Here is a 24,178-nt window from a genome sequence, read left to right as displayed (position 1 = left end):
ATGATTTTGTACCATATGATATGGTACGATACAATACGAGACACTTTAAAAGTTAATGATGACTTTTAAAGTGTCTCGTGTCATACTTTTTGAGTTTTTTTTTTTTTAACAAGAATGTTATTTCTCTTGTAGATTATGGTTCTTACAAGCACATAAAACAATGTTCAATGTAATGTTTCGGGAGAAGCATCTGAGCAAGAATAAATGTCTGATGAAGGGTGCTTGCATTCTCCCGAAATATTGCATTGAAAATTGTGTTGAAATGTTTTGCACAGGCCTGGGGCTAATGAAATACTACATGTACATTGAGAACGTAAATCACAATACATTGCTTAAAGCACATTGATGGAATGTCATCAGATGTCTCAACACCACTGCTTCTCACACAAATATGCACACTGAAGTGAAATGTATTAATGGAGAAGGAATAAATGAATTCATATAGTCTGTCTGTACTGCCATCTATATGAGTTATAAAATTGGAAGCATTACTTTTCATTCATCCCTTCTACTTATTATAAAAATTAGAAATTTGACTGATACCAAATAAGTGCCAATATTAAATTTACCCATGTAATTTTAGTTGATATTCTACCGAACGAATACTAAATTGGGAACCTCTTTAATGTATGTAACCAGGTGACTGGAGTGGTTTATGTATTAGAAAGATAAAGTACATACATCAACATTTACTATATAATGTCTGAGTACATGAATTTTACCTCAACCTGGAGTTGAGCCATTACCGGTCTGAATGTATCGGTTGGAATTTATTTATTAATACTGACTGATACTTATTTGACATTTTGGTCCTTTGCAGAGGCCCCCCCCCCCCTGAAAAAAAAAGCTGTGTAACACTTCCATAGAGTACTATTGGCCTAGAAATTATGCAAAATTTGGAAGTTTTCATATATTTTGTACCAGTACTGTGTGCAAAATTGATTTTGTGATTATGTAATGGGCATTTTTATATTCTCATGTAAAGTAAAGTTCCCTGTGCATATAGCAACATGTCATGAAGGCATATTTAGGGGATGTTGGGGGTATTCTTGATATCAGCCATTTTGGAGGTGATTTGATCAGCACCACGCTCTGGCCACCTTTACCCCTCAGGTACTCATTGATTGGAGCTGCAGGGTTGCTTTATACGGGGACATGCCTGGAAAAATTCTGAATGCTTGTAATTGGCATGGGCAACTAATATTAATCAATATTTTGAGCAACTTATTTGTTACAATTTTCAAGTATATCTATCGATATTGATTGGAATTTTTAAAAATATCGGCATTAGTATGGGTATCGGTTCAAGTGGTATCAGCTCGTCCCTAATGAAAACAATAACAAAACACCCAAGTTCTGCATTCAATTATAATGTACATATTTGTAGAGTTATTGGATTGGTAATCCTAATACAGACCATTGTTGGTTATTAAAATATATTTTTTTCTTGTATATACGCAGTGCTTGCTTTCATTGTAGAATTATTTCTCTTATCTACAGTTGTTTAAAGCATAAAAATATAGTTTTTGTTGTGATGTTTCAGGAGAACACACAACAATGTAACATTTACAAGATCCATTGTATAACTGGTTCTTTTTTTGTTCTGTATCTTTAATCAAACTAAAGATAAATGTCTGATGAAGGAATCATGTGTTCTCCTGAAATGTCACCACAAGCACACTATGCTTGTAACAACCATAGACTTGGGATGGCCAAACAGATCCGGATCTAAAAAATCCAGATCCAGATCTGGATCCAAAAGTTCCAGATCTGGATCCAAAAGTTCAAGGTCTGGATCCAAAAGTTCCAGATCCGGTTCCTGATCTAGATCCAGATCTGGATCCAGATCCGAAAGTACCGGATCTAAAAGTTTCGTATCTCAATCCCATTATAATATTATCACACCTTAAAGCGTATTATGATCTTCGATTACAATGAAATTTTTCTTTAGTTAGTCCTATAAGATTTTTTTTCAAGTGTTGTTCCTAAAATACTTTGCTACGCATTGGCTAACACACTCATGCACAAAAATAATCTTACTTGTTTAACATAAAATGTCAGAGGTGATTTGTAAATGCCATTGAAACAAATATGTATTCATTCGAATGTATTGGAAATGGAAACACAAAAATTGGAGACATTCCATTCCAGGATGAAACCTTTAACACATTTAACAAGATAGAAATGTTATATAAAAATTACACAATTGTTCTACAGTTACAGTTTTAAAAATTAAAATAAAACATTATAATATATGCAGTGTTATATAATTACAAAGTGTAAGACTAATAAGGGAGGTTATCTAAGTGTCACCTGCCAAGTTTCATGGAAATCGTAGTGGGACACAGGGGTCAGATCTCCACGTCAATTTGTCTTCATCTTGACATTTGAGGGGTGTTTTGCCCCCTAAAACAGTTTTTTTTTTAGCTGAAACACAAAAACACGTATTTCTTCCTTTGGGCCCCTCTATACACCTGCCAAGTTTCATGGAAATCGGAGGGGGACACAGGGGTCAGATCCTCACTTCAATTTGTCCTCATTTTGACATTTGAGGGGGGGGGGGGGGTTGCCCCCTAAAACAGTTTTTTATCTGAAACAAAAAACACGTATTTCTTCCTTTAGACTCATCTATACACCTGCCAAGTTTCATGGAAATCAGAGGGGGACACTTAAATAATCTCCCTTGTAAGTGTATTAATTACAAAAGTGCTCATGTGGGATGGCCCAATGAATCCGGATCCGGAACCGAAAAATTTTAGGATCCAGGTCCCAAGGATCTGGAACCGACCGGATCTGGATTTCAGATCCACGAGGATCCGAATCGGGCCATCCCTACCATAGACTACAAGAGAAATAGTAATTATGAAGATATAGTTTTTTGTAATTTGTTTTCAAGAGAATATGACATAACTAACACAATTTTCAGGAGAATATGGCATACCTGAACCATGGTATTTTCCAGTCCAAATTTCATATTGGCGTGGAAAAAAGTTTAAGTCCGAAGTTGAACCAGATGTAACAGAGAACGTTAGAGGTATGCAGACCATACTTTTTTTTATTTTTCAATCAAGTAGTTGAAGCTAGGAAATTTTTAAGGCAAGATGAATTGAAAACAAACTTAACCGATATCATTTTCAATAATATTTATAAGAATTCCTTTGGAACTTCACTGTATCAATCCTTTTGTTTTAAAGTATTTTTAGAATCTTGTGCGAGATAATTAACACACTGACATGTTGATAGTAATGATAAAGCATAGACTAAATGTCATCACTAGGACTTGGAAGTTGATGAAAAATCATATTTTTTCTGGGCCTTGAAGACAATGCTAAACCTGATAGTAGTCTGTTTCCCTTCAGTTAAAACAAGGTAGGCGGCATAGGCGTGCACCCTGGGGGGCAAGGGGACATCCGCAGATTTTTTCCAGCGAGTGGAAACAATGTATTTTTTATCAGGTGGGTAAACGAGTCATATTAACCTGTAATGGCGTCACCCTCTCAGAAAACACCACTTGAGTTTGAAATTATCACATTCCTATTATAATAATTGATGTAAATTACTGTGACTGAAATCAACTCATATGTCTGAAATAATAGGTACATTTATGTCAACATTCATTTTCCAGAAGGGGAGAGGACGAGATAGGTTCTGAATAACCTATAGTCGCCAAGGAAGGGGTCACAATAAAAGCCCCCTGCTGCAGTGGCACGCATTGTTTACGGTGTAAACGTCACAGATACTTTGCAGCACCCTGTGTTTGGCGAAAGAAACCGAACATCTCTATTTGAGGAGTGGGCATGTTCCAAACAAAAGAAAGTAAACCGTCCGAGGGACCTGACCAACATCTTTCATCTGTTCTGCATCTTCCGGTGGTAAAATCTAAGAAGGTGCATGGAAAACACACTCAAGTTTGCCCTTTCTCAGCACCAATACAAGGGGTCTGCGATGCCTCTATTTTCGCGAAGAATGTTTATGACAGGGAATCGTAGAAAGTTGTGTACACAAATGAAGCTTTTCGTTGTCGGCGATTTTCCACAATCTTTCAAGTTGAATGCTAACAATAACAAATCAGTTTGCTTTCTGCTGGTGTTCGGTGTACAGGTTTCATTAGAGTGGGCACGTGTCCTGCACCATAATGAGAAAATGCATTACGTATGTGAAATATATTGGTGAATTATATAGTGTAACACATGAGTTTCTGTCGCGATCGGCGCTGCACAATGTGAGATCCAGTGTTGCTAATCTGTCCATAGAAAAATTGCTACAGTGCGCCGAGGCACAGCTGTTACAGAAATCAGCTCTATCTAACGTTGAGTTTTGAACGCCATGCATTATAACCAGGGCTGGGATTGATATGTACAGTCACGGACAGTTCTGGGTTGTAACAATCTTATTAACTTCCAATGCATTCGTTACAACCCAGTAGTGTCCGTGACTGTACATACATATGAACCAAAACTTCCCTAAATATGGACTAATACATGCGTAAAATTACCCAAAATGATGCAAAGAAGACATTTTCATAGTGATTCATTATTTGTGAAATTTCAACTAAAGTATAAAAATATTTTTCCATTGCATTAATGGACCTGGTGGAATATTTACTGTTCACTCCCAATAAGCCCTTCCGCACCGGTACTGGAACTGCAACAATATGTGATTGATACACGACTGACACTACCACTGGTTTGAGAACTAATAACCTGTAAATGTGTTAAACTTCGACAATTGGACCACAAACACTCCTTAAGCAGTATTATTGCCTCTCTGTGATGGACGACAGTCGGCTGCCTTTGTTGTACATTTACAAAGGATGCCAGCTTTTGCAACAATAACAAGAATAAGAAGTTCACATATTGCCACGAGACAATAAGGTGCGTGGCTTTTTCCTTTCTTATAAACTTGTCACCCATCAAAGCATGCCAATTTTAACAAAGAAAGCAATATGCATCGCATTAGTAGCAAAAGTAACAACTTCCATCATACAATTTCTACAAGAACATGTACTAGAGCCGAGAGTTGAAATTCTCATGCATCTACATAAGTTATTTCGTTTGAGCAATTCTAATGTGATGAAATATGAACAATAGTACTGGAGGCATTATGGAATTTAACGTTCACTAACCAAACACATAGACTTTCACATACACACATGCAATACATGCACACATCGTCAAACCAGTCAAATACTTAAAATAAAAATATGGTGCTTCCAATTCAACAAAACTCACCGCCACTTTGCCTTTCTTCTTCCCTGATATAATTAGTGCTTCATTAATACAGTTAGCAACACTAGTTACTAGCTAGCCAATGAACATGCACTGCACAAAAGAAGCAACCACTACGTCATGCTATATTACCACATTACCGTCCCCGTCGAGCACTGTGAACCACGACCTGGAGTGTGTCCACTAATGGAATGACAATTGGCAACAATGGTGAAGGTTTTCGAGCAGGGTAGAACACGTGATGCTGAAAGAGAGGGAGACGAAACAAAAATTGGGATCTGCACAATGGCAAAGATATGTGTGTTGCACTTTACAGCGTGTCTTCCTCAATAATTGAAGATAACAACACTTATGCTAGGGTTCCAGCTATCCTCCCCATCTGCTAGAAATACACACACACCCACACACACACACATATATATACATACATGTATAAAATAATTTGCCCACACTATGAAGTCAGAGGTTCTACCTAGTAAGGCATAGACGTTTCACTGTGTTTGTGGCACTTCATCTATTTCATCAGTTCTTCTTTCATCCTTATTGTCGTACTTACCCGTAGAGGCACAAAAGTGACGTAAAATAACCAAAATAGAAATAGATTTTGGTGTGGGATAAAATACAGCCATCTAAAGATAGTAATGTAGTAATAGTAATAAAATAATAATAATTATGTCCTAGCACAATTGAGTAGCGTTTGGCATAATTTCACAGTTCAAACAGCACTTTTCACGGCTGAGTGGACTTCCACTCTACCTCACCCCTCCATGTTCAAGTAAGATGAGCAGGAAACGTGTTTTGGAGCAGGCCGTTGGAGGTTCCATAGCAATAGTTTATTAAGGAATTCTCTCGAGAAATCAATTGCCTGGCAACACTGACATCAGCCACGCTGAATGCTCCTTACCCTTCCCTTTCCCACACCCGCCGACGCAATGCGGTTCTGCGCAGGTTTTTTTTTGCTCGTGGTTCCACTATAGTTGTCAGTCAGTTCTTGAGTTTCAGTTTTTGTTTTTGAGTCCACGTTATGCACAGATAGGCTTATTGAGACTGGACTTACAGTCTAAAGTGGAATCTGAACCATGATGTGCCTTCACTGGGTATGAAGCCTGGGACCTTTTGATTACAAGGCAACAATGTTGCCACTAAGCTGTCAGGGAGATTTGAGTCAATGCTTGAAAAGTACCAATTACTATGTCCTAAAAGTAAAGTCAGAAAAGTAAAGTGCTCCCTGTGCTTTGCACCATGCCATGTGCAGGGGGTGTGAAGTTAGGGCCATACACTTTCTTGATCACAGCCGAAGGTGGGGGTGATGTGATCAGCACAATGCCCCTGCCCACCTTTACCCTCCAGATACTCACTTTATATGACGCTGGGTGGATGCCCGAGCTGCTTGAACACGTGGAAAAAATCCTGGTTCTCCCCCTCTGGGGATCGAACCTGGGTCTCTCACATGGTAGTCAGACATCCTAATGATTGAGCTACCTCGGCTATCAATTACTATATTCTGTTCATAAAATTTGCTAAATTGTGCAATTAAGTTACAAACCATATATGCAAATTGCAGATATTCAAATGGCGGTGGCTTTGGATTGCACTTTAAACTGTAGGTCCAGTACCAATTAGCCTATCTGTGCATAACAGTGGAAATATAACATAACTCAAACATTACCATTTGTCACTTAATTTGTTTCATCCTTCCTGTAAATACAAATACTGTCTTGAAATGAATTAAAATATATATATAATTTCTATTACAGTGTCTTCGAAAAACTTTGAAGAGGAACCAACAAATTTACCCATAGGTGTCAGCATACATAATCTGAGAAAAGTATACAGTAATGGAAAAGTTGCCGTTGATAACTTAAGCCTTAATTTCTATGAGGATCAAATAACATCCTTTCTTGGTGAAAATGGAGCTGGGAAAACAACAACAATGTAGGTGTTGATTTTCTTCATTGTTTACTGCCAACCAGAAGTGTGTTTATTTGTATATGTATCAGGAAGACAATTACTGTAATATGGTCTATAAAATGATACTGAATTTTACACACAGGGCTACTACAAATAACTCCCCAATTTCATTCACATATTCCATACACAGCAAGTGCTCAGTATGTGCTCCCCACATTGCAAAAAGCATCTCGACATAGCAATCCATCTTGTGCCATAAACGCACACAATGTAGTGGGCAACCAGTTTACTGCTACTTCTGCAGAATTTTCTATGAAACTTGTGTGTTACTCTTTGAACACTACATGGTTTATTACAGTGAAGTTTGTGCAGTGTGTGCAATATGTAAATGAAATCCGGGAGTTCTTTTGTACAGCCCTGTATATATTCCCTTACCTCATGGTCTTATCTGAATTTTTAACAAATTCTACTTATGTGTTTTCTTCTCAAATTCTTTGCATTAACTAGGGATATAAATAACCCATGGTACAACAGCCTGTGAGAACCAAGGCCTAGCTACCGATTGCTGGTAGACGTGAACGATCCACAAGACGTGAACGATCATCCAACCAGTGACAGGTTGTGTGGGGTCAGCATGATGAACCCCCAGTTGTTTTAGGTTTTCCGTGACTACCCATTTGTAGTTCCTCAATTTCCTCATGATAACGGGTGGCCACTGGTCCCATACACTGGCAAAAGTTTCAGGAGAAAAGTTGTTCCGCTTCCCCCAGAAGACTCAACCAGTGCACGATCCCTTAGCTCATGTCCAAAGCCTGATGCCTTAGACCAGTGCTTCTCAATCTTCATGAAACTCGTGCCAGGTAAATTCGGTGCCCCAATCCCAACAATTTGAGTGATAAATATCTTTCTAATTTTTTTAACTTTACACATTAATTAATATGTACCTTTGAATTTAAATACTAATAAAAAAATTATGGCATATTCATGAAGAGTTATAGTTCGATTATGTGTAGTCTTGTTGACAAATATAAAATTAGGATCTAATGAAATCATTAAATTAATTTGCTAAGTGCTGATTTTCATGGGCATGCTGCATTTGGAACACCAAGAAATTCTCATTGATACTACTGTACTTGGGAATTGATGATAACTATATTAATTGATTTTAATTATGTTGGTTGAAGAAAAACTGATTCAGAAAATATTTATGCATTTCAATTCATCAATTCTGTCAGAACAGGAAAAGTGATAGAAGGACATCAACTTGTCGATAAAAGTATGGAAAGTATGAATTTTGGTTTTTGTTAGTAAGAAGTGCTGAGCCATCCCCCCTAGAACTAACATCAGCCCCCCCCCCTTGACACTGAGGTCAGTCCCCTTGACATTAGGTATAACCAATTTTTTTTTATTATTTTGCAGTGAAAAGTGAAAATGTAGACAAGCAGATATTATTTTGCTCACAACTTTGCTGAAGGATAAATTCAGGGAGCATGAACAGCAGCTATTACATTCGTTCATCTTATTTATAAGAAGAAGTCTTAAGTAGCAGCAAGTATTTAGGAGATTCTCTTCTCTACACTTCAGAAAGTTTCTTCACAGGGGAGCTTCTTTATCTGTACCTTTGAGGTGTAAGAGGTGATCCTTCCACATAGTACACCCAATTGTCAACCTCACTTCCACATAGTACACTCTGGACTGCTTTTTGCAGACTAACGAGGCTCTGGCGACTGGCCCTATGTCCAGTATAAGTCTGTGTGTTTCTTGTTTGTTGTCCTTATGTGTGCTGAGTGCCAAGTTTTGGGAACAATGGGGAGTTTTATTGTTTTGGCAGGGGAGTGGAATGTGCGGTAGGCACTATGATTCAATATTGTCCATTTTTTCTTGTGTAATATAAATATCTGTATCATCAAACGTAGTATGGAGTGTGCAGTAAGGGATGACTTCAGTAGCAGCGAATTAACACCTCAAGTGATATTTTAAAAGATATAAAAAAATGTAGTATTTGTGTGATATTTCTAAATTTTATATAACTTAATGACCCCCCCTCCCCCCATACACATAACTTACCTTCTTTTTAAAACACTTTTGAACCCGTGAGCATCCCCTGGAGATCAGTTCTGGCTATGGGCCTGGAAAGATGTCATAATTACTGTAATATGTGATTTAAAACATGTAACAAATACTTACTTTTCCTGAATGCCTTTTGAGAGCCCATTCTTGTAACTGGTGACCTAGGCAAGTTTTTTTTGTGCAACAGACGCATGGGATTATATATTTGTGTAAGAAGAGTGCAACACTTACAAGCCAACATGGTGATTGAGTGGTGAAATGCTCAACTATTGATCTTGCGATCAAAGTTCCCAGGTTTTGCGTTCTGACCTGGACATGGGTGTTCTTTGTGGATATTTGATCACTCATGTTTGCCTTTGTGATTAACCAAAAGTGGCAGAAAGGTGACACTAAATAACAAAAATACAAATGTTTGTTTGAATTGTTATTTTAAGTCCACTTTACACAAATATAGGCTAATCGTGACTGGACCAACAGTTTAAAGTGGGATCTGAACCACTGTGCAATGTGCCTCTGCCAGGTATCAGACCCTTAGATATAAATGTAACACATACTTTATGTACATGTTTCTTTTCAGAGTGTAACAGTAATAGGGTCCAACATACTTGGAGAATGGATGTATGTGTAAAGTATATTCATGTGTGTTTCACATTTGTAAATATTATACCATGCTTATTGTGTTCTGGAACATGAATTGGTAGCCAAGGTGTAAATGTCATTATAGAAATTGGAATCTTAGAGGAAATGATATGTAACCCCCCCCCCTTTTTTTTTTACAATGCATTTACTGCTGACATATACAGACAGCTAACGTGATTTGTGTTTTGTTTTTTCAGGTCCGTCATAACAGGCCTGTTTGCCCCAACCCAAGGAACAGTGAAAATTCAAGGGGTAGACATTTGCGAAGATTCTAGAGTGATTAGGAAATACATTGGAGTTTGCCCTCAATACAACATATTATTCAATGAGTAAGTTCTAGTTCAGTTTTTAGAAGAACGGTTACATGAGTATGATCCAATTGATTGCTAGGAATTGTATGGGAATTCTGCTTGATTTTTATTAATAAAACATGAAATGCAACTAGCATTGAAAGACATTTAACCCTATAAAGCTAACACGTCGTCTGGCAGACTACACATATGGTGCCATTTTCTTGTCTCGTCCCCTTCCACTTAATTCTTCTGCTCCCTGCTCCATCTACCTTCATTTGGGTCAAGGAGACCGACGGGAAAGTATTCAAGTTCCTTTAAAAGTTTTCCTTCTGATTCAGAAAATCAGATATTGTTCACATTTTTTTAAACATATTTTCTTGAAATTTGTGTGCATTACGCTACACAACATTGAATTTGAATTTTGTCTTTGTTGTTTAGCATGTGATTATCAGATGGCAAAGGTAAGGGTGTGCACACATGCCACAAAGGCATATGGAGTGATGTGAAGGTATAATGGAACCACAAGGAAAAAGATCTTGTGCAGAACTATATTGCACTTGCGAGTGTAGGGAAGGGCAGAGGGAAGGAGGCTTCAGCGCAGTCTGAGCCAGTCTTGCCAGGCCTATTGGTTTCTCAGGAGATTTCCTTAATAAACTGTCCCCATGGAATTTTAAAGCATGTGAGAGTGTTAGTAACAAGAAATTTGCTGAGAACAAAGCAGGACAGTTCAATTACAAAGGAAATAGTGCACCCCCCTTCACTGTAGTTTCTGAGAACATTCACCGGTTTGATAATGCTTAATTTTCTTTAAAATTATGTGTGGGCATGGACGTCTGGAAGGGAGTGCAAGGATGAACTCCACACCTCCCCTCCCCCTGGAAAATGAATGTCAACTTAAAAGTATATATTATTTCAGACATATAATTTGATTTCAGCCACAGTAATTTGCAATTACAATTACACAGGCCTGCATGTTTCAGGGGTTTGAGAAGCAATGGTGGATTTTTAGTATATATATATATATATATATATATATATATATAAATCAAAGAAGCAGAAAGGAAACACTCACCGGACAGTGGAAAAATTGAAATTTTCGCAAGCTTAGTAGCATCATCGGTGTGAGACGATAGAGACAGAACTGGAAGTTAGGGCCCTGCAGAGTTGCCAGCTCCCCATCGAAGAAGAAGCGGTGCATAGAACTAAAAAAACACTGTTTTGTCACCAGGCTTGTCGAAAACTGAGTGTGTGGGATGGGTTGGGAAGGAGGGTGGGTGAGGGGTGGGTGTTACTGGTTGGCCTTGTTCAGGCCAGGTGGAGTGGAACACCGATGATGCTACTAAGCTAGCGAAAATTTGGAATTTTTCCACTTCTAGTGAGTGTTTTCTTTTTCCTTCTTTGATTTTTATTTAGCCATTTTGGCCCTCCTTGCTTTTATCCATTATATATACATATATATATATATATATAGGATAAAAGGAAGGAGGGCCACAAGGGCTAAATAAAAAGTGAAAGAGGAGAGAGGAAACACTCACCGGACAAAGAAAAAATTCAAATTTTCGTGATGGTGTATCACATCTTCAGGAGTAGAGAGACGTTGTATAACTAAGCGACTAGAGGGAAGAGTAAGTATGACCTGCAGTGTTGCCAGGTCCTGAAGAAAAAAAAAGGGTTGACAGTACCACAAAAAAATGGTTCTTTCGGCTGGCTTGTCGAAAACTGTGAGTGGTGGGGGGGGGGGGGTTGGTTGTAAAAAGGTGGTGGTGAGGGTGAGGATAGGGGATGAGGGGCATTACTGGGTGCCTTGTTCAGACTTGGAGGTGTGGTTGCATTCATGGTCGATATGTAGGCCCTCTCCCATCTTCTACGTATTGAGGTGTTGGTGGATTGGGGCAAGGAGTGGACGATCGCTACCTGGAAGCAGTCATTAAAAGGAATATTGTGGTGATTGGTGTGAATGGCAACAGCAAAGTCCAGGTTTTGGGTAGAGGAGCGGTGGTTGTTGATGCAGAGGTTCAGGGCTGTGGATGTTTCCCCCAGGTAGAAGCTCCCACAGATGTTGCACGTGAGGATATAAATTAGGTTAGAGCTGTTGCAGGTTCCTTTGGGGTAGAGGGTGAATTTGCCGGTGGCAGTGTGGATCTGGAGGGTGCGGGAAGTGACAAATATGGGGCAGGTTTTGCACCTTGGGCGGTTGCATTTGTGGGCAGGTGCGAGTTGATTGTGAGTAGGTGGATTGTGGTGGACCAGGATGTTTTGGAGATTGGGAGGGTGTTTGAAGACAACTCTGGGCTTGTCGGGGAAGATATTTCTGGTGTCAGGATCACTGTGCAGGATGGGAAGGAGGGAACGTAGAGTGTGTCTGATTTTGTTGAGGTGGGGGTGATATTGGGTGCCAAGTGCAGGGGGGATTGGTGGCAGGTTTCTTGGTGGGAGTGTATGAAGCAGCTCTGGATATTTGTTTGGTGACCAGGGTGGAAGGATATCCACGGTTGGTCAAGGCTTGGTGTAATTTGTACGCTTCGTGTCATACCATTTTTGTTATTAATACGTTGCCAAGTAAACTAAGAGTACATTTTCTTATCATCACTTGTAAGTTTAGACCCACCCGTTACTTGCATGTGATTGTTATTTTGGAGAAACTTTTTTCCAACGAAACCAGTTATTTGTTAGTTCTCAGAAAACGCTGAAATATGTGCCATACAATGAACTGTTTTTTCTCAATTCGCATTTTTATGTGAAAAATTGTAATTTAGAAAAAAACAATAGAAATTCGATTATCTCGAAAACTACAATTTTCGGACGGGGTATCATATGGTCAAATTTATTGTAAATTGCCTCTACTTTAACCCCATTCAGGGAATACATCTAATTACAGGTCACCCTGTATATATATATATAAAGTGAAAGAGGAGAGAGGAAACACTCACCGGACAAAGAAAAAATTCAAATTTTCGTGATGATGTATCACATCTTCAGGAGTAGAGAGACGTTGTATAACTAAGCGACTAGAGGGAAGAGTAAGTATGACCTGCAGTGTTGCCAGGTCCCGAAGAAAAAAAAAGGGTTGACAGTACCACAAAAAAAATGGTTCTTTCGCCTGGCTTGTCGAAAAATGTGAGTGGTGGGGGGGGGTTGGTTGTAAAAAGGTGGTGGTGAGGGTGAGGATAGGGGATGAGGGGCGTTACTGGGTGGCCTTGTTCAGGCCTGGAGGTGTGGTTGCATTCATGGTCGATATGTAGGCCCTCTCCCATCTTCTACGTATTGAGGTGTTGGTGGATTGGGGCAAGGAGTGGACGATCACTACCTTGAAGCAGTCATTAAAAGGAATATTGTGGTGATTGGTGTGAATGGCAACAGCAAAGTCCAGGTTTTGGGTAGAGGAGCGGTGGTTGTTGATGCAGAGGTTCAGGGCTGTGGATGTTTCCCCCAGGTAGAAGCTCCCACAGGTGTTGCACGTGAGGATATAAATTAGGTTAGAGCTGTTGCAGGTTCCTTTGGGGTAGAGGGTGAATTTTTCCGGTGGCAGTGTGGATCTGGAGGGTGCGGGAAGTGACAAATATGGGGCAGGTTTTGCACCTTGGGCGGTTGCATTTGTGGGCAGGTGCGAGTTGATTGTGAGTAGGTGGATTGTGGTGGACCAGGATGTTTTGGAGATTGGGAGGGCGTTTGAAGACAACTCTGGGCTTGTCGGGGAAGATATTTCTGGTGTCAGGATCACTGTGCAGGATGGGAAGGAGGTAACGTAGAGTGTGTCTGATTTTGTTGAGGTGGGGGTGATATTGGGTGACAGGTGCAGGGGGATTGGTGGCAGGTTTCTTGGTGGGAGTGTATGAAGCAGCTCGGGATATTTGTTTGGTGACCAGGGTGGAAGGATATCCACGGTTGGTCAAGGCTTGGTGTAAGCGGAGGTTATAGTTCTGTCGGCAGGTGGGGGAGGTGTTGAGGCGTTGACCTCTGAGGGCCAGGGAGAATGGGATGGCTTTCTTGGTGTGGAACAGATGGGAGCTGGAGAAGTGTGGGTATTGCATATGGTTGGTAGGTTTGATGTGGATGGAGGTTTCCAAATGTCCTTCCTTCATGTGCACGTCCACATCCAGGAAGGTGATTTGGTTGGTGGAGTGAGTCCAGGTGAAATTGATGGAGCTGAAGTGGTTAAGTTTGTCTAGGAAGGTGGTCAGGGAAGGTTCTCCATGCGTCCATAGCATGAAGATGTCATCGATGAAACGTAGCCAGAGGAGAGGTTTGAGAGATTGGGTCTCCAGGAACTCTTTTTCAACTTTGCCCATGAACAGGTTGGCATAGGATGGAGCCATTCTGGTACCCATGGCTGTGCCCCGGATTTGGAGATAGTGCTTGTCCTCGAAGGTGAAGTTGTTGCACGTGAGGACAAGGTGAGCTAGATGGGTCAGGAAATTAGTGCTGGGGTTGTGGGGTTTTGGTCTGTTGTTAGGGAAGGATTCTATGGAGCAGAGGCCATGGGAGTGAGGTATGTTGGTATAGAGAGAAGTAACATCGATGGTGGCAAGGATAGTGTTGGCAGGTAATGGTGGGAGAGTGTTAATTTTCTGAAGGACGTGGCTGGTGTCCCGGAGGTAGGAGGGCAGAGCTTTAACAAGAGGCTGGAGGTGGGAGTCGACAAAGGCTGAGATTTTTTCAGAAGGTGAATTGTAACTGGACACGATGGGTCTGCCAGGGTTGCCAGGTTTGTGAATCTTGGGCAGCAGGTAAAAAGTGGGGGTGCGGGGGTTGTCTGGGATGATCATGGATATGGTGGAGGCTGTCAGGCCCTCCGGGGGACCTCGGGTGTGGATAAAGTCCTGGATTCTTTTGAGGTGTGTGGCTGAAAGATCGACCGTGGTGGTTTTGTAGGTGGAGGAGTCGGCCAGCTGGTGAGTGGCTTCTGCCAGGTAATCTTGAGAGTTCAAGACCACCGTGGTGGATCCCTTGTCAGCTGGGAGGATTTTGATGTGGTGGTTCTGGCGGAGATCTTGAGATCCTTTTGTTGACCCCAGGTGAATGCTACCAAAAAATTGAATCTTTCTGGCATGCTGCCCATTCTATCTCAAACGACCTTAGCAACAAACACCTACACAACCTGTCCAACCTCTGCCGCCAGGCTTTTCAGGCTGGCTGCTCTCTCCCCCTTCCACTCCCACCACAATTCACTCCCAAATCCACATGCCCTCTACTGCCTGACCCTCCCTTTCCACTACCCCCTCCTCCAGCACCACTAATAGAACCGCACAAACACCAAAGCTGCACCCACAATTCTCGCACCTTGGTAAACAACCAGTCCACGGACAAACCTACCCCCACCAGACCCATGGTCACCAACGACCCTAACCTACCCCAACACAACCAAAGTGTACTAAATTTGTCCAACCACAATCTCACCCCTACCGAAATTGATATTCTATCCAAAGGCCTCACCTTCTCCCCCACAACTCCCCACAATCAATTCCATCTCCTCTTCGATATCCACACCTTTGCCAGACAACTCAGATGGCAACACTTCTGGGCAAAAACCCCTTCCCCCAGACCACAACCAATGAAACCCACTCAAGCCGCCTCCAATTTTGCCCACCAACCACCCCCTGGAAAGATACATCACTGCCATAATCTCTACTATCACTGACAGCTCATTTCTTGACAACCTCCACAACAAACCCAACTTGAATCCCTCTCAAGATAAAGCCCTTCAAGATCACATCAAAATCCTACCAGCTGACAAGGGATCCACCACGGTGGTCTTGAACTCTCAAGATTACCTGGCAGAAGCCACTCACCAGCTGGCCGACTCTCCACCTACAAAACCACCACGGTCGATCTTTCAGCCATTCACCTCAAAAGAATCCAGGACTTTATCCACACCCGAGGTCCCCCAGAGGGCCTGACAGCCTCCACCATATCCATGCTCATCCCAGACAACCCCCGCACCCCCACTTTTTACCTGCTGCCCAAGATCCACAAACCTGGCAACCCTGGCAGACCCATCGTGTCCAGTTACAATTCACCTTCTGAAAAAATCTCAGCCTTTGTCGACTCCCACCTCCAGCCTCTTGTTAAAGCTCTGCCCTCCTACCTCCGGGACACCAGCCACTTCCTTCAGAAAATTAACACTCTCCCACCATTACCTGCCAACACTATCCTTGCCACCATCGATGTTACTTCTCTCTATACCAACATACCTCACTCCCATGGCCTCTGCTCCATAGAATCCTTCCCTAACAACAGACCAAAACCCCACAACCCCAGCACTAATTTCATGAAAAAGAGTTCCTGGAGACCCAATCTCTCAAACCTCTCCTCTGGCTACGTTTCATCGATGACATCTTCATGCTATGGACGCATGGAGAACCTTCCCTGACCACCTTCCTAGACAAACTTAACCACTTCAGCTCCATCAATTTCACCTGGACTCACTCCACCAACCAAATCACCTTCCTGGATGTGGACGTGCACATGAAGGAAGGACATTTGGAAACCTCCATCCACATCAAACCTACCAACCATATGCAATACACACACTTCTCCAGCTCCCATCCGTTCCACACCAAGAAAGCCATTCCATTCTCCCTGGCCCTCAGAGGTCAACGCCTCAACACCTCACCCACCTGCCGACAGAACTATAACCTCTGCTTACACCAAGCCTTGACCAACCGTGGATATCCTTCCACCCTGGTCACCAAACAAATATCCCGAGCTGCTTCATACACTCCCACCAAGAAACCTGCCACCAATCCCCCCTGCACTTGGCACCCAATATCACCCCCACCTCAACAAAATCAGACACACTCTACGTTCCCTCCTTCCCATCCTGCACAGTGATCCTGACACCAGAAATATCTTCCCCGACAAGCCCAGAGTTGTCTTCAAACGCCCTCCCAATCTCCAAAACATCCTGGTCCACCACAATCCACCTACTCACAATCAACTCGCACCTGCCCACAAATGCAACCGCCCAAGGTGCAAAACCTGCCCCATATTTGTCACTTCCCGCACCCTCCAGATCCACACTGCCACCGGCAAATTCACCCTCTACCCCAAAGGAACCTGCAACAGCTCTAACCTAATTTATATCCTCACGTGCAACATCTGTGGGAGCTTCTACCTGGGGGAAACATCCACAGCCCTGAACCTCTGCATCAACAACCACCGCTCCTCTACCCAAAACCTGGACTTTGCTGTTGCCATTCACACCAATCACCACAATATTCCTTTTAATGACTGCTTCAAGGTAGTGATCGTCCACTCCTTGCCCCAATCCACCAACACCTCAATACGTAGAAGATGGGAGAGGACCTACATATCGACCATGAATGCAACCACACCTCCAGGCCTGAACAAGGCCACCCAGTAATGCCCCTTATCCCCTATCCTCACCCTCACCACCACCTTTTTACAACCAACCCCCCCTTCCCACCACTCACAGTTTTCGACAAGCCAGGCGAAAGAACCATTTTTTTTGTGGTACTGTCAACCCTTTTTTTTTCTTCGGGACCTGGCAACACTGCAGGTCATACTTACTCTTCCCTCTAGTCGCTTAGTTATACAACGTGTCTCTACTCCTGAAGATGTGATACACCATCACGAAAATTTGAATTTTTTCTTTGTCCGGTGAGTGTTTCCTCTCTCCTCTTTCACTTTATATATATATATATATATATATACAGGGTGACCTGTAATTAGATGTATTTCCTGAATGGGGTTAAAGTAGAGGCAATTTGCAATAAATTTGACCATATGATACCCCGTCCGAAAATTGTAGTTTTCGAGATAATCGAATTTCTATTGTTTTTTTTTTTAATTACAATTTTTCACATAAAAATGCGAATTGAGAAAAAACTGTTCATTGTATGGCACATATTTCAGCGTTTTCTGAGAACTAAAAATAACTGGTTTCGTTGGAAAAAAGTTTCTCCAAAATAACAATCACATGCAAGTAACGGGTGGGTCTAAACTTACAAGTGATGATAAGAAAATGTACTCTTAGTTTACTTGGCAACGTATTAATAACAAAATGGTATGACACGAAGCGTACAAATTACTTAAATTACTTCCTTGTGTCATATGCTATCCAACAAGGTACAAATGTTGCTAAAATTCACATTTGTATACAAGAAATAATACTTCATTCATCTTCATGTGAATGGAATCAATGAACAATACAATTAAAGAACATTACACGTCTTGCTGAAAGTGGGCACCTCCGTTACGAATGCAGGCACGCAGGTTTTTACGGACATTTGTTCTCTTAACTCATGATGGGATGGTGTCCTTGATGTGTTGACCAGCTGTTAAGATCCTCTCCCTGAGCTTCTCTTGTGAGTTTACCGGTGTCTTGTAAACTAAGTCTTTCATGTGTATATATATATATATATATATATATATATATATATATATATACTAATATATGTGTTGAACACAAAAACTACTCCCGTTTTATTCCTTCACCCATAGTTCTTGCTCTACACATATGCTTACATGTCATTAATATGTAGTACACATAAATTCACTTTGTCTTGTCTGCAGTGTATTGTGTCTTGTGAACTTTCCATTTAAGATCTCCGCGTTCATGTTGAAACACTACGATGCATTCAACGGAGAAGTACAGCGAGTCCACAACGCATGTGCAACTAGGTAAAGCAGTTTGTACGCTCACTACAGGGCCAGTAGGTGCCGCATTCAATTAACCTATACTCACTGGAGGAGCCCAGTTTCGATACAGGCTCCGCTTCCAAGGCTTGCGAGCCGACGAAGCCCGAAGCAACAAGGATGGAAATGTTTTATTTCCATCACTCGCACATGTTACAATTTTACAAACACTTAACGTTATTTTACCTGGGTAGGCGGAGCTTAATCATGAAATTGAGTATAAGGTTACTGTCAATGCGGAAAGTAACTATTATTCACTCTTAAACAGCAACAAACACATAGGTAACATATACTGAAGTTACATTTAGTTGCCAGAATCTCAGGAAGTGCCATAACAATATTTATAGTCATCATCATCAGTAGTGTATATTAGTCGGTTCAAAATAGTACTTGGTACGAGTGCATTTGTAGCCTCTTTTTTTATCAATCGAATATCAGTTTTTGACATATTTTGACAATTTTTTGCCGATGTTTTAGAGCTTAGCGATGTTTTAGCAAAATTTGCCATTTTTCCCACTCGTACTTGGTACGAATGCCACGATCGTACGTGATATAACTTAACCTATTCATTTTTTTTCGTGCTAAACTACACGAGAGCCTCTACGTGCTTTGACCTACTTTAGAGTAGAACCATAAAGACAGAGCTGCAACCGAAAGTGAGGCTCGAAGTGAGGCTCGGAGAGGCTCGACTTAATGGTTTGCTCTTGTAAGACATAAGCCTCATTTTCTCGCAGTGTTGCCAACACCTTACTCGAAATAAAATCACCAAGGTTTTTTTCTTGGTCTAACCTATGTTATTGAACTGCGTCGTCACGTCCAAACCCGCATGAATTCCGAACACTATTGGTTCTATTCATATTTTTTCTTACGTATAGGTGTACATGATGAATCCCCAAACAGATTTTTCCTAAGTCTTACCGTTTCCAAGATAATCCCACTTCCGGTCGCCATTTTGGATTTCCAAGCATAGGTTCTATTCATACTTTTTCTCACGTATAGATGTACATGATGAATCTGCAAACAGATTTTTTCTAAGTCTTACAGTTTCCAAGATAACCCCACTTCCGGTCGCCATTTTGGATTTCCGAGCATAGGTTCTATCCATATTTTTTCTCACGTATAGGTGTACATGACGAATCCGCAAACAGATTTTTCCTAAGTCTTACCGTTTCCAAGATAACCCCACTTCCGGTCGCCATTTTCGATTTCCGAGCATAGGTTCTATTCATATTTTACTTACATATAGGTGTACATGAAGAATCACCAAACAGATTTTTCCTAAGTCTTACCGTTTCCAAGATAACCCCACTTCCGGTCGCCATTTTGGATTTCCGAGCATAGGTTCTATTCATATTTTTTCTCACATATAGGTGTACATGATGAATCACCAAACAGATTTTTCCTAAGTCTTACCGTTTCCAAGATAACCCCACTTCCGGTCGCCATTTTGGATTTCCGATCATAGGTTATATTTATATTTTACTTACATATAGGCGTACGTGATGAATTCGCAAACAGATTTTTCCTCAGTCTTACCGTTTCCAAGATAATCCCACTTCCGGTCGCCATTTTGGATTTCCGAGCATAAGTTCTATTCATACTTTTTCTCACGTATAGGTGTACATGACGAATCCGCAAACAGATTTTTTCTAAGTCTTACCGTTTCCAAAATAAGCCCGCTTCCGGTCGCTATTTTCGATTTCCGAACATAGGTAGTAGGTGGAACCGTACGTTCTGGCGACGCCCTTTGCCCTACTTTTTATTTTACGACGTTTTAGGCACTAAACTAACCTACAATGAGAGAAAAATGGACAGAAAAAGCTCTGGCATCACTTTTTAAGCTATTTTTTACCTCCTGCAAAATTTTGCTCTTATGCTACCTCGCCTTTTGACCTACTTTTGAAATGACTTACGACATTTTCCTATAAGGCTGTCTCCTCTTACTGTAAGGTCCCTCAGTGTAATCTACTACGACCTGCTAATAGGCTTCTGCTCTCAGCGTAATCCAGATAGTAAATGTATGTTTGACCACAACCCTGATTTCTTGACCACACGGCCACCAAAACATCAAAAACTCACTTTCTCTCCACGTTCCGCGCCTCATTTATTGCGCTGACGATGTTTCACGGCGCAGAAAAGCAGTGATGAGTGAAATGCACTCTCTCATCCTCTCATCTTTCGAAGGATGAATGCACCTTATCGTAATTTTCCAAGTCCCGGGGCCAAATGTTTATATATCGTGACCTTTTGTAAACCTCTCTCGGGGGAACGATGTGCCACACGCGCGCTCGTGCCTCTTATTATTTCTGTATTGTGACGCAAGCAAACAAATAATAATTGTTGTTTTTTTTTTTTTAGGATTCCTGGCCCCTATAACCTCGCCAGGGTGCGTGGTGCCCAACCCAAAAAAGGTTCTAACGGCTGCGGTTAGATAACCACACCTCTGTAGACTTTCACGTGTTTTTTTTTCTCAAAGGTCCTATGGGACATCTCTGTTTGTCAAAAATTCGAGATATTAGCAATTTAACGCTGGACTTAGAAAATTTTCGGTACATTTTTTTTTGTTCCATGACGACCTATGTTTATTTTGGTATGGGAGGACAGAGGACACCGAGACTCGACCGACACACTAAACCCAACCTCTCTACGCATACTCTACGTCACCAAAAAAGGTTAAAGGTTCCAAATAACAATAGTTAGAGTTTTGCCAATCTAGTAAAGTGGATTGGTTGAAATCTCCAAGGCGTATTTTGCATTTTTTTTTCAAATATGAACACGTTAAAACTGAACTGTCTTGGATTTTTGAGTTTTGTATTCGCCCTGAGAAAATTCTATATAAAATAACATACCTGAAAATTATATTCGCAGTAGATTGATTTTTTTGAGTTTTGTAATCACCTCAAGAAATTCTATATAAAATAACATACCTGAAAATTGTATTCACAGTAGATTGAATTCTTGAGTTTTTGTATTCGCACACAAGAAATTATATATAAATAACATACCTGAAATTCTATTTACAGTAGATTGAATTTTTGAGTTTTGTATTCACTCCAAGAAATTCTATATAAAATAACATACCTGAAAATTGTATCGCTATATACTAGATTTTTTGATTTCTGTGATTTTGGAGAAAGCAATGGCATCCACCACCAGTTTCAATCATAAAAATGATAAAACTGAATGTGTTACTTGCGAAAAATTAATATCTAAAACTAATATTAGCAAGCACAGGGCAAGATGTAGCGAAACAGGTTCGAGAATTAATCGTTCCTTACCTTCTAAGTCTTGTGCTCGATGTGGAAAGATGATTAGCATTACAAATTTAAGTAAACACCTCAAAATTTGCAAACCATCGACCGGACAAGCATCGAAAAGGAAAATAGATAATGCAGATACGGAAGCTTCCACTTCCAAGCAAATTAAATTATCTAATGAACGCAAACCAATTAGATCTGCATTCAACGACCAACTCCAGGATTTTTCGATTAAGTCAGAACCAGGCCGTGACATCCTTAGTTTCTTGCATGAAACGAAAACATCTGTACTAAATATTTTGAAAGATAAACTTGAAAACAACTCTATAAAAGTATACGTTGTTCTGTTTTCCGAATACGAGAAAGTTGATGGCACAATGAGTATTTTTTATCATCGTACAAAAAACCAGACACTTTATTTTGCTGACGTCGAAAATTTGGACAACTTCTATTATAAAGTTTCCAACGAGCTGGTTAAGAAACATGACGGTTTCGAGGCTAAAGGGTCGGGATGGTCTCTGTGTGGAAGTCCTCACACGTTAACTGTTTACGTGAACCGATTCTCGCCTCTTCGCGCTTCCAGCTACGTTCCTCTTCCACCGAACATTCAACACAAGAGAGCTGTGTTAAATATACAGAACAGCGATAACAAGTGTTTCCTTTGGTGTATATTGGCTGCACTGCATCCTGTTTATTGCAAAAATAATCCACAGTGGGTTGGACATTACAAACAATACGAGTCCGAATTTGAAAGTGTAATGTCTGGCATCGAATACCCGGTGACATTGTCGGATATAACAAAGTTCGAAAATCGTGCAGGAAAACGCATCGCTATTAATGTATATTCCTTCACGTCAGATAAATATCTCGTGCATCCCGTCAGGATAAGCGATATCGACGATGACGATGCTCGTGTAATAAATCTCCTTCTCATTTCCAACGAGGATGTTCATCACTACACGCTAATTCGTTCAATGTCTCGATTACTAGGAAGCCAAACAACCAAGCATGAACATTGCATCGAAGTTTGCCCGAGATGCCTAACCACGTTCGACGATCAAAAACAACTCAATTATCGAAAATACACCGGACGTCAAATTGCTATCGAGAAACTTGTCGAACATAAAATTTATTGCGGTGACAACAGACCGGCTAGAATGTTGATGCCCGAAACGAACGAAGTTGAAGAATTCAAAATGCACAAAGCATTGTCGGAACATCCCGCAATCATCGTCGCAGATTTCGAGGCGTTCCTCAAACCACTCTCGTACTGCGAACCGGATCCCGAAATTTCCTCCACAACGCCGTACCAGCTTCATCAACCAAACAGTTTCGGCTATGTTGTTGTGCGACGTGATAAAATAAATGAAGCATATATATACACCGCGGGCCAAATGTAATCGAGCACTTCCTGGAAAAAATGGTGGAAGAGGTTGAGGTAATTGGTAGCGTACTGCTTACATCAAAACCGATGGCACCTTTAACTGAAAATGAACTTCAAAATTACAATTCCACTGAGGTGTGTCCGGTATGTGATCAAAGTTTCACTGATGAGAACAAAAAAATATTCCACCACGATCATTTCAGCGGAAACTACATAGGTGGAATTTGCAACACGTGCAATCTTAAAATCCAGAAACCTAAATTCATCCCCATATTCTTTCACAACGGAAGCGGATATGATTTTCACCACCTGGTGAGACATCTTGGCTACGATCCGAAACGTATAGGTGTCTTGGCCGAGAATGAAGAACGCTACATTAGTCTCAGCAAGCAAGTGTCGATTCCGGGAACGAAAAATACAATCGAGATGCGCTTCCTGGATTCGTATAGATTTCTCTCTGCAAGTCTGGATGCTTTAGCGAACAAACTCACCGACGATCAATTTAAAATAACTAGAGCTAGTTTTCCCAACGTAGACATAGAACTCGTTAGACGTAAAGGGATTTATCCTTACGAATACGTTAGTGATGGTTCTAAATTTAACGACGACGCTCTTCCACTTCCAAGAGAATTTTACAGCAGACTCAGAGAGAAAGGAATCACGGACGAAGAATACCAACACGCGCAACTCATGTGGGAGAAATTAGAATGTAAGACACTCGGAGACTACCACGACGCA

At 40.9% G+C, this 24,178-nt stretch overlaps 1 protein-coding gene across 4 annotated transcripts in view; it reads left to right on the top strand.

Moving 5' to 3' along the window:
- The window catches only part of LOC145996028 (phospholipid-transporting ATPase ABCA1-like), a 270,557-nt gene that overhangs the window by 74,629 nt on the left and 171,750 nt on the right, over positions 1–24,178 (top strand). For all 4 annotated transcript variants that reach the window (XM_083132208.1, XM_083132210.1, XM_083132207.1 and 1 more), the window contains 3 exons: positions 2,927–3,034; positions 6,986–7,163; positions 10,046–10,177. In XM_083132208.1, coding sequence (XP_082988334.1) covers positions 2,927–3,034; positions 6,986–7,163; positions 10,046–10,177 — 418 coding nt within the window. The remainder of the gene's footprint in view (positions 1–2,926; positions 3,035–6,985; positions 7,164–10,045; positions 10,178–24,178) is intronic.

The sequence above is a fragment of the Lepisma saccharinum genome, chromosome 12 (assembly GCF_977018435.1).
Source record: "Lepisma saccharinum chromosome 12, izLepSacc3.1, whole genome shotgun sequence".
NCBI classification, from domain to species: domain Eukaryota; kingdom Metazoa; phylum Arthropoda; class Insecta; order Zygentoma; family Lepismatidae; genus Lepisma; species Lepisma saccharinum.
This window is presented reverse-complemented; position numbering and strand designations above follow the sequence as displayed.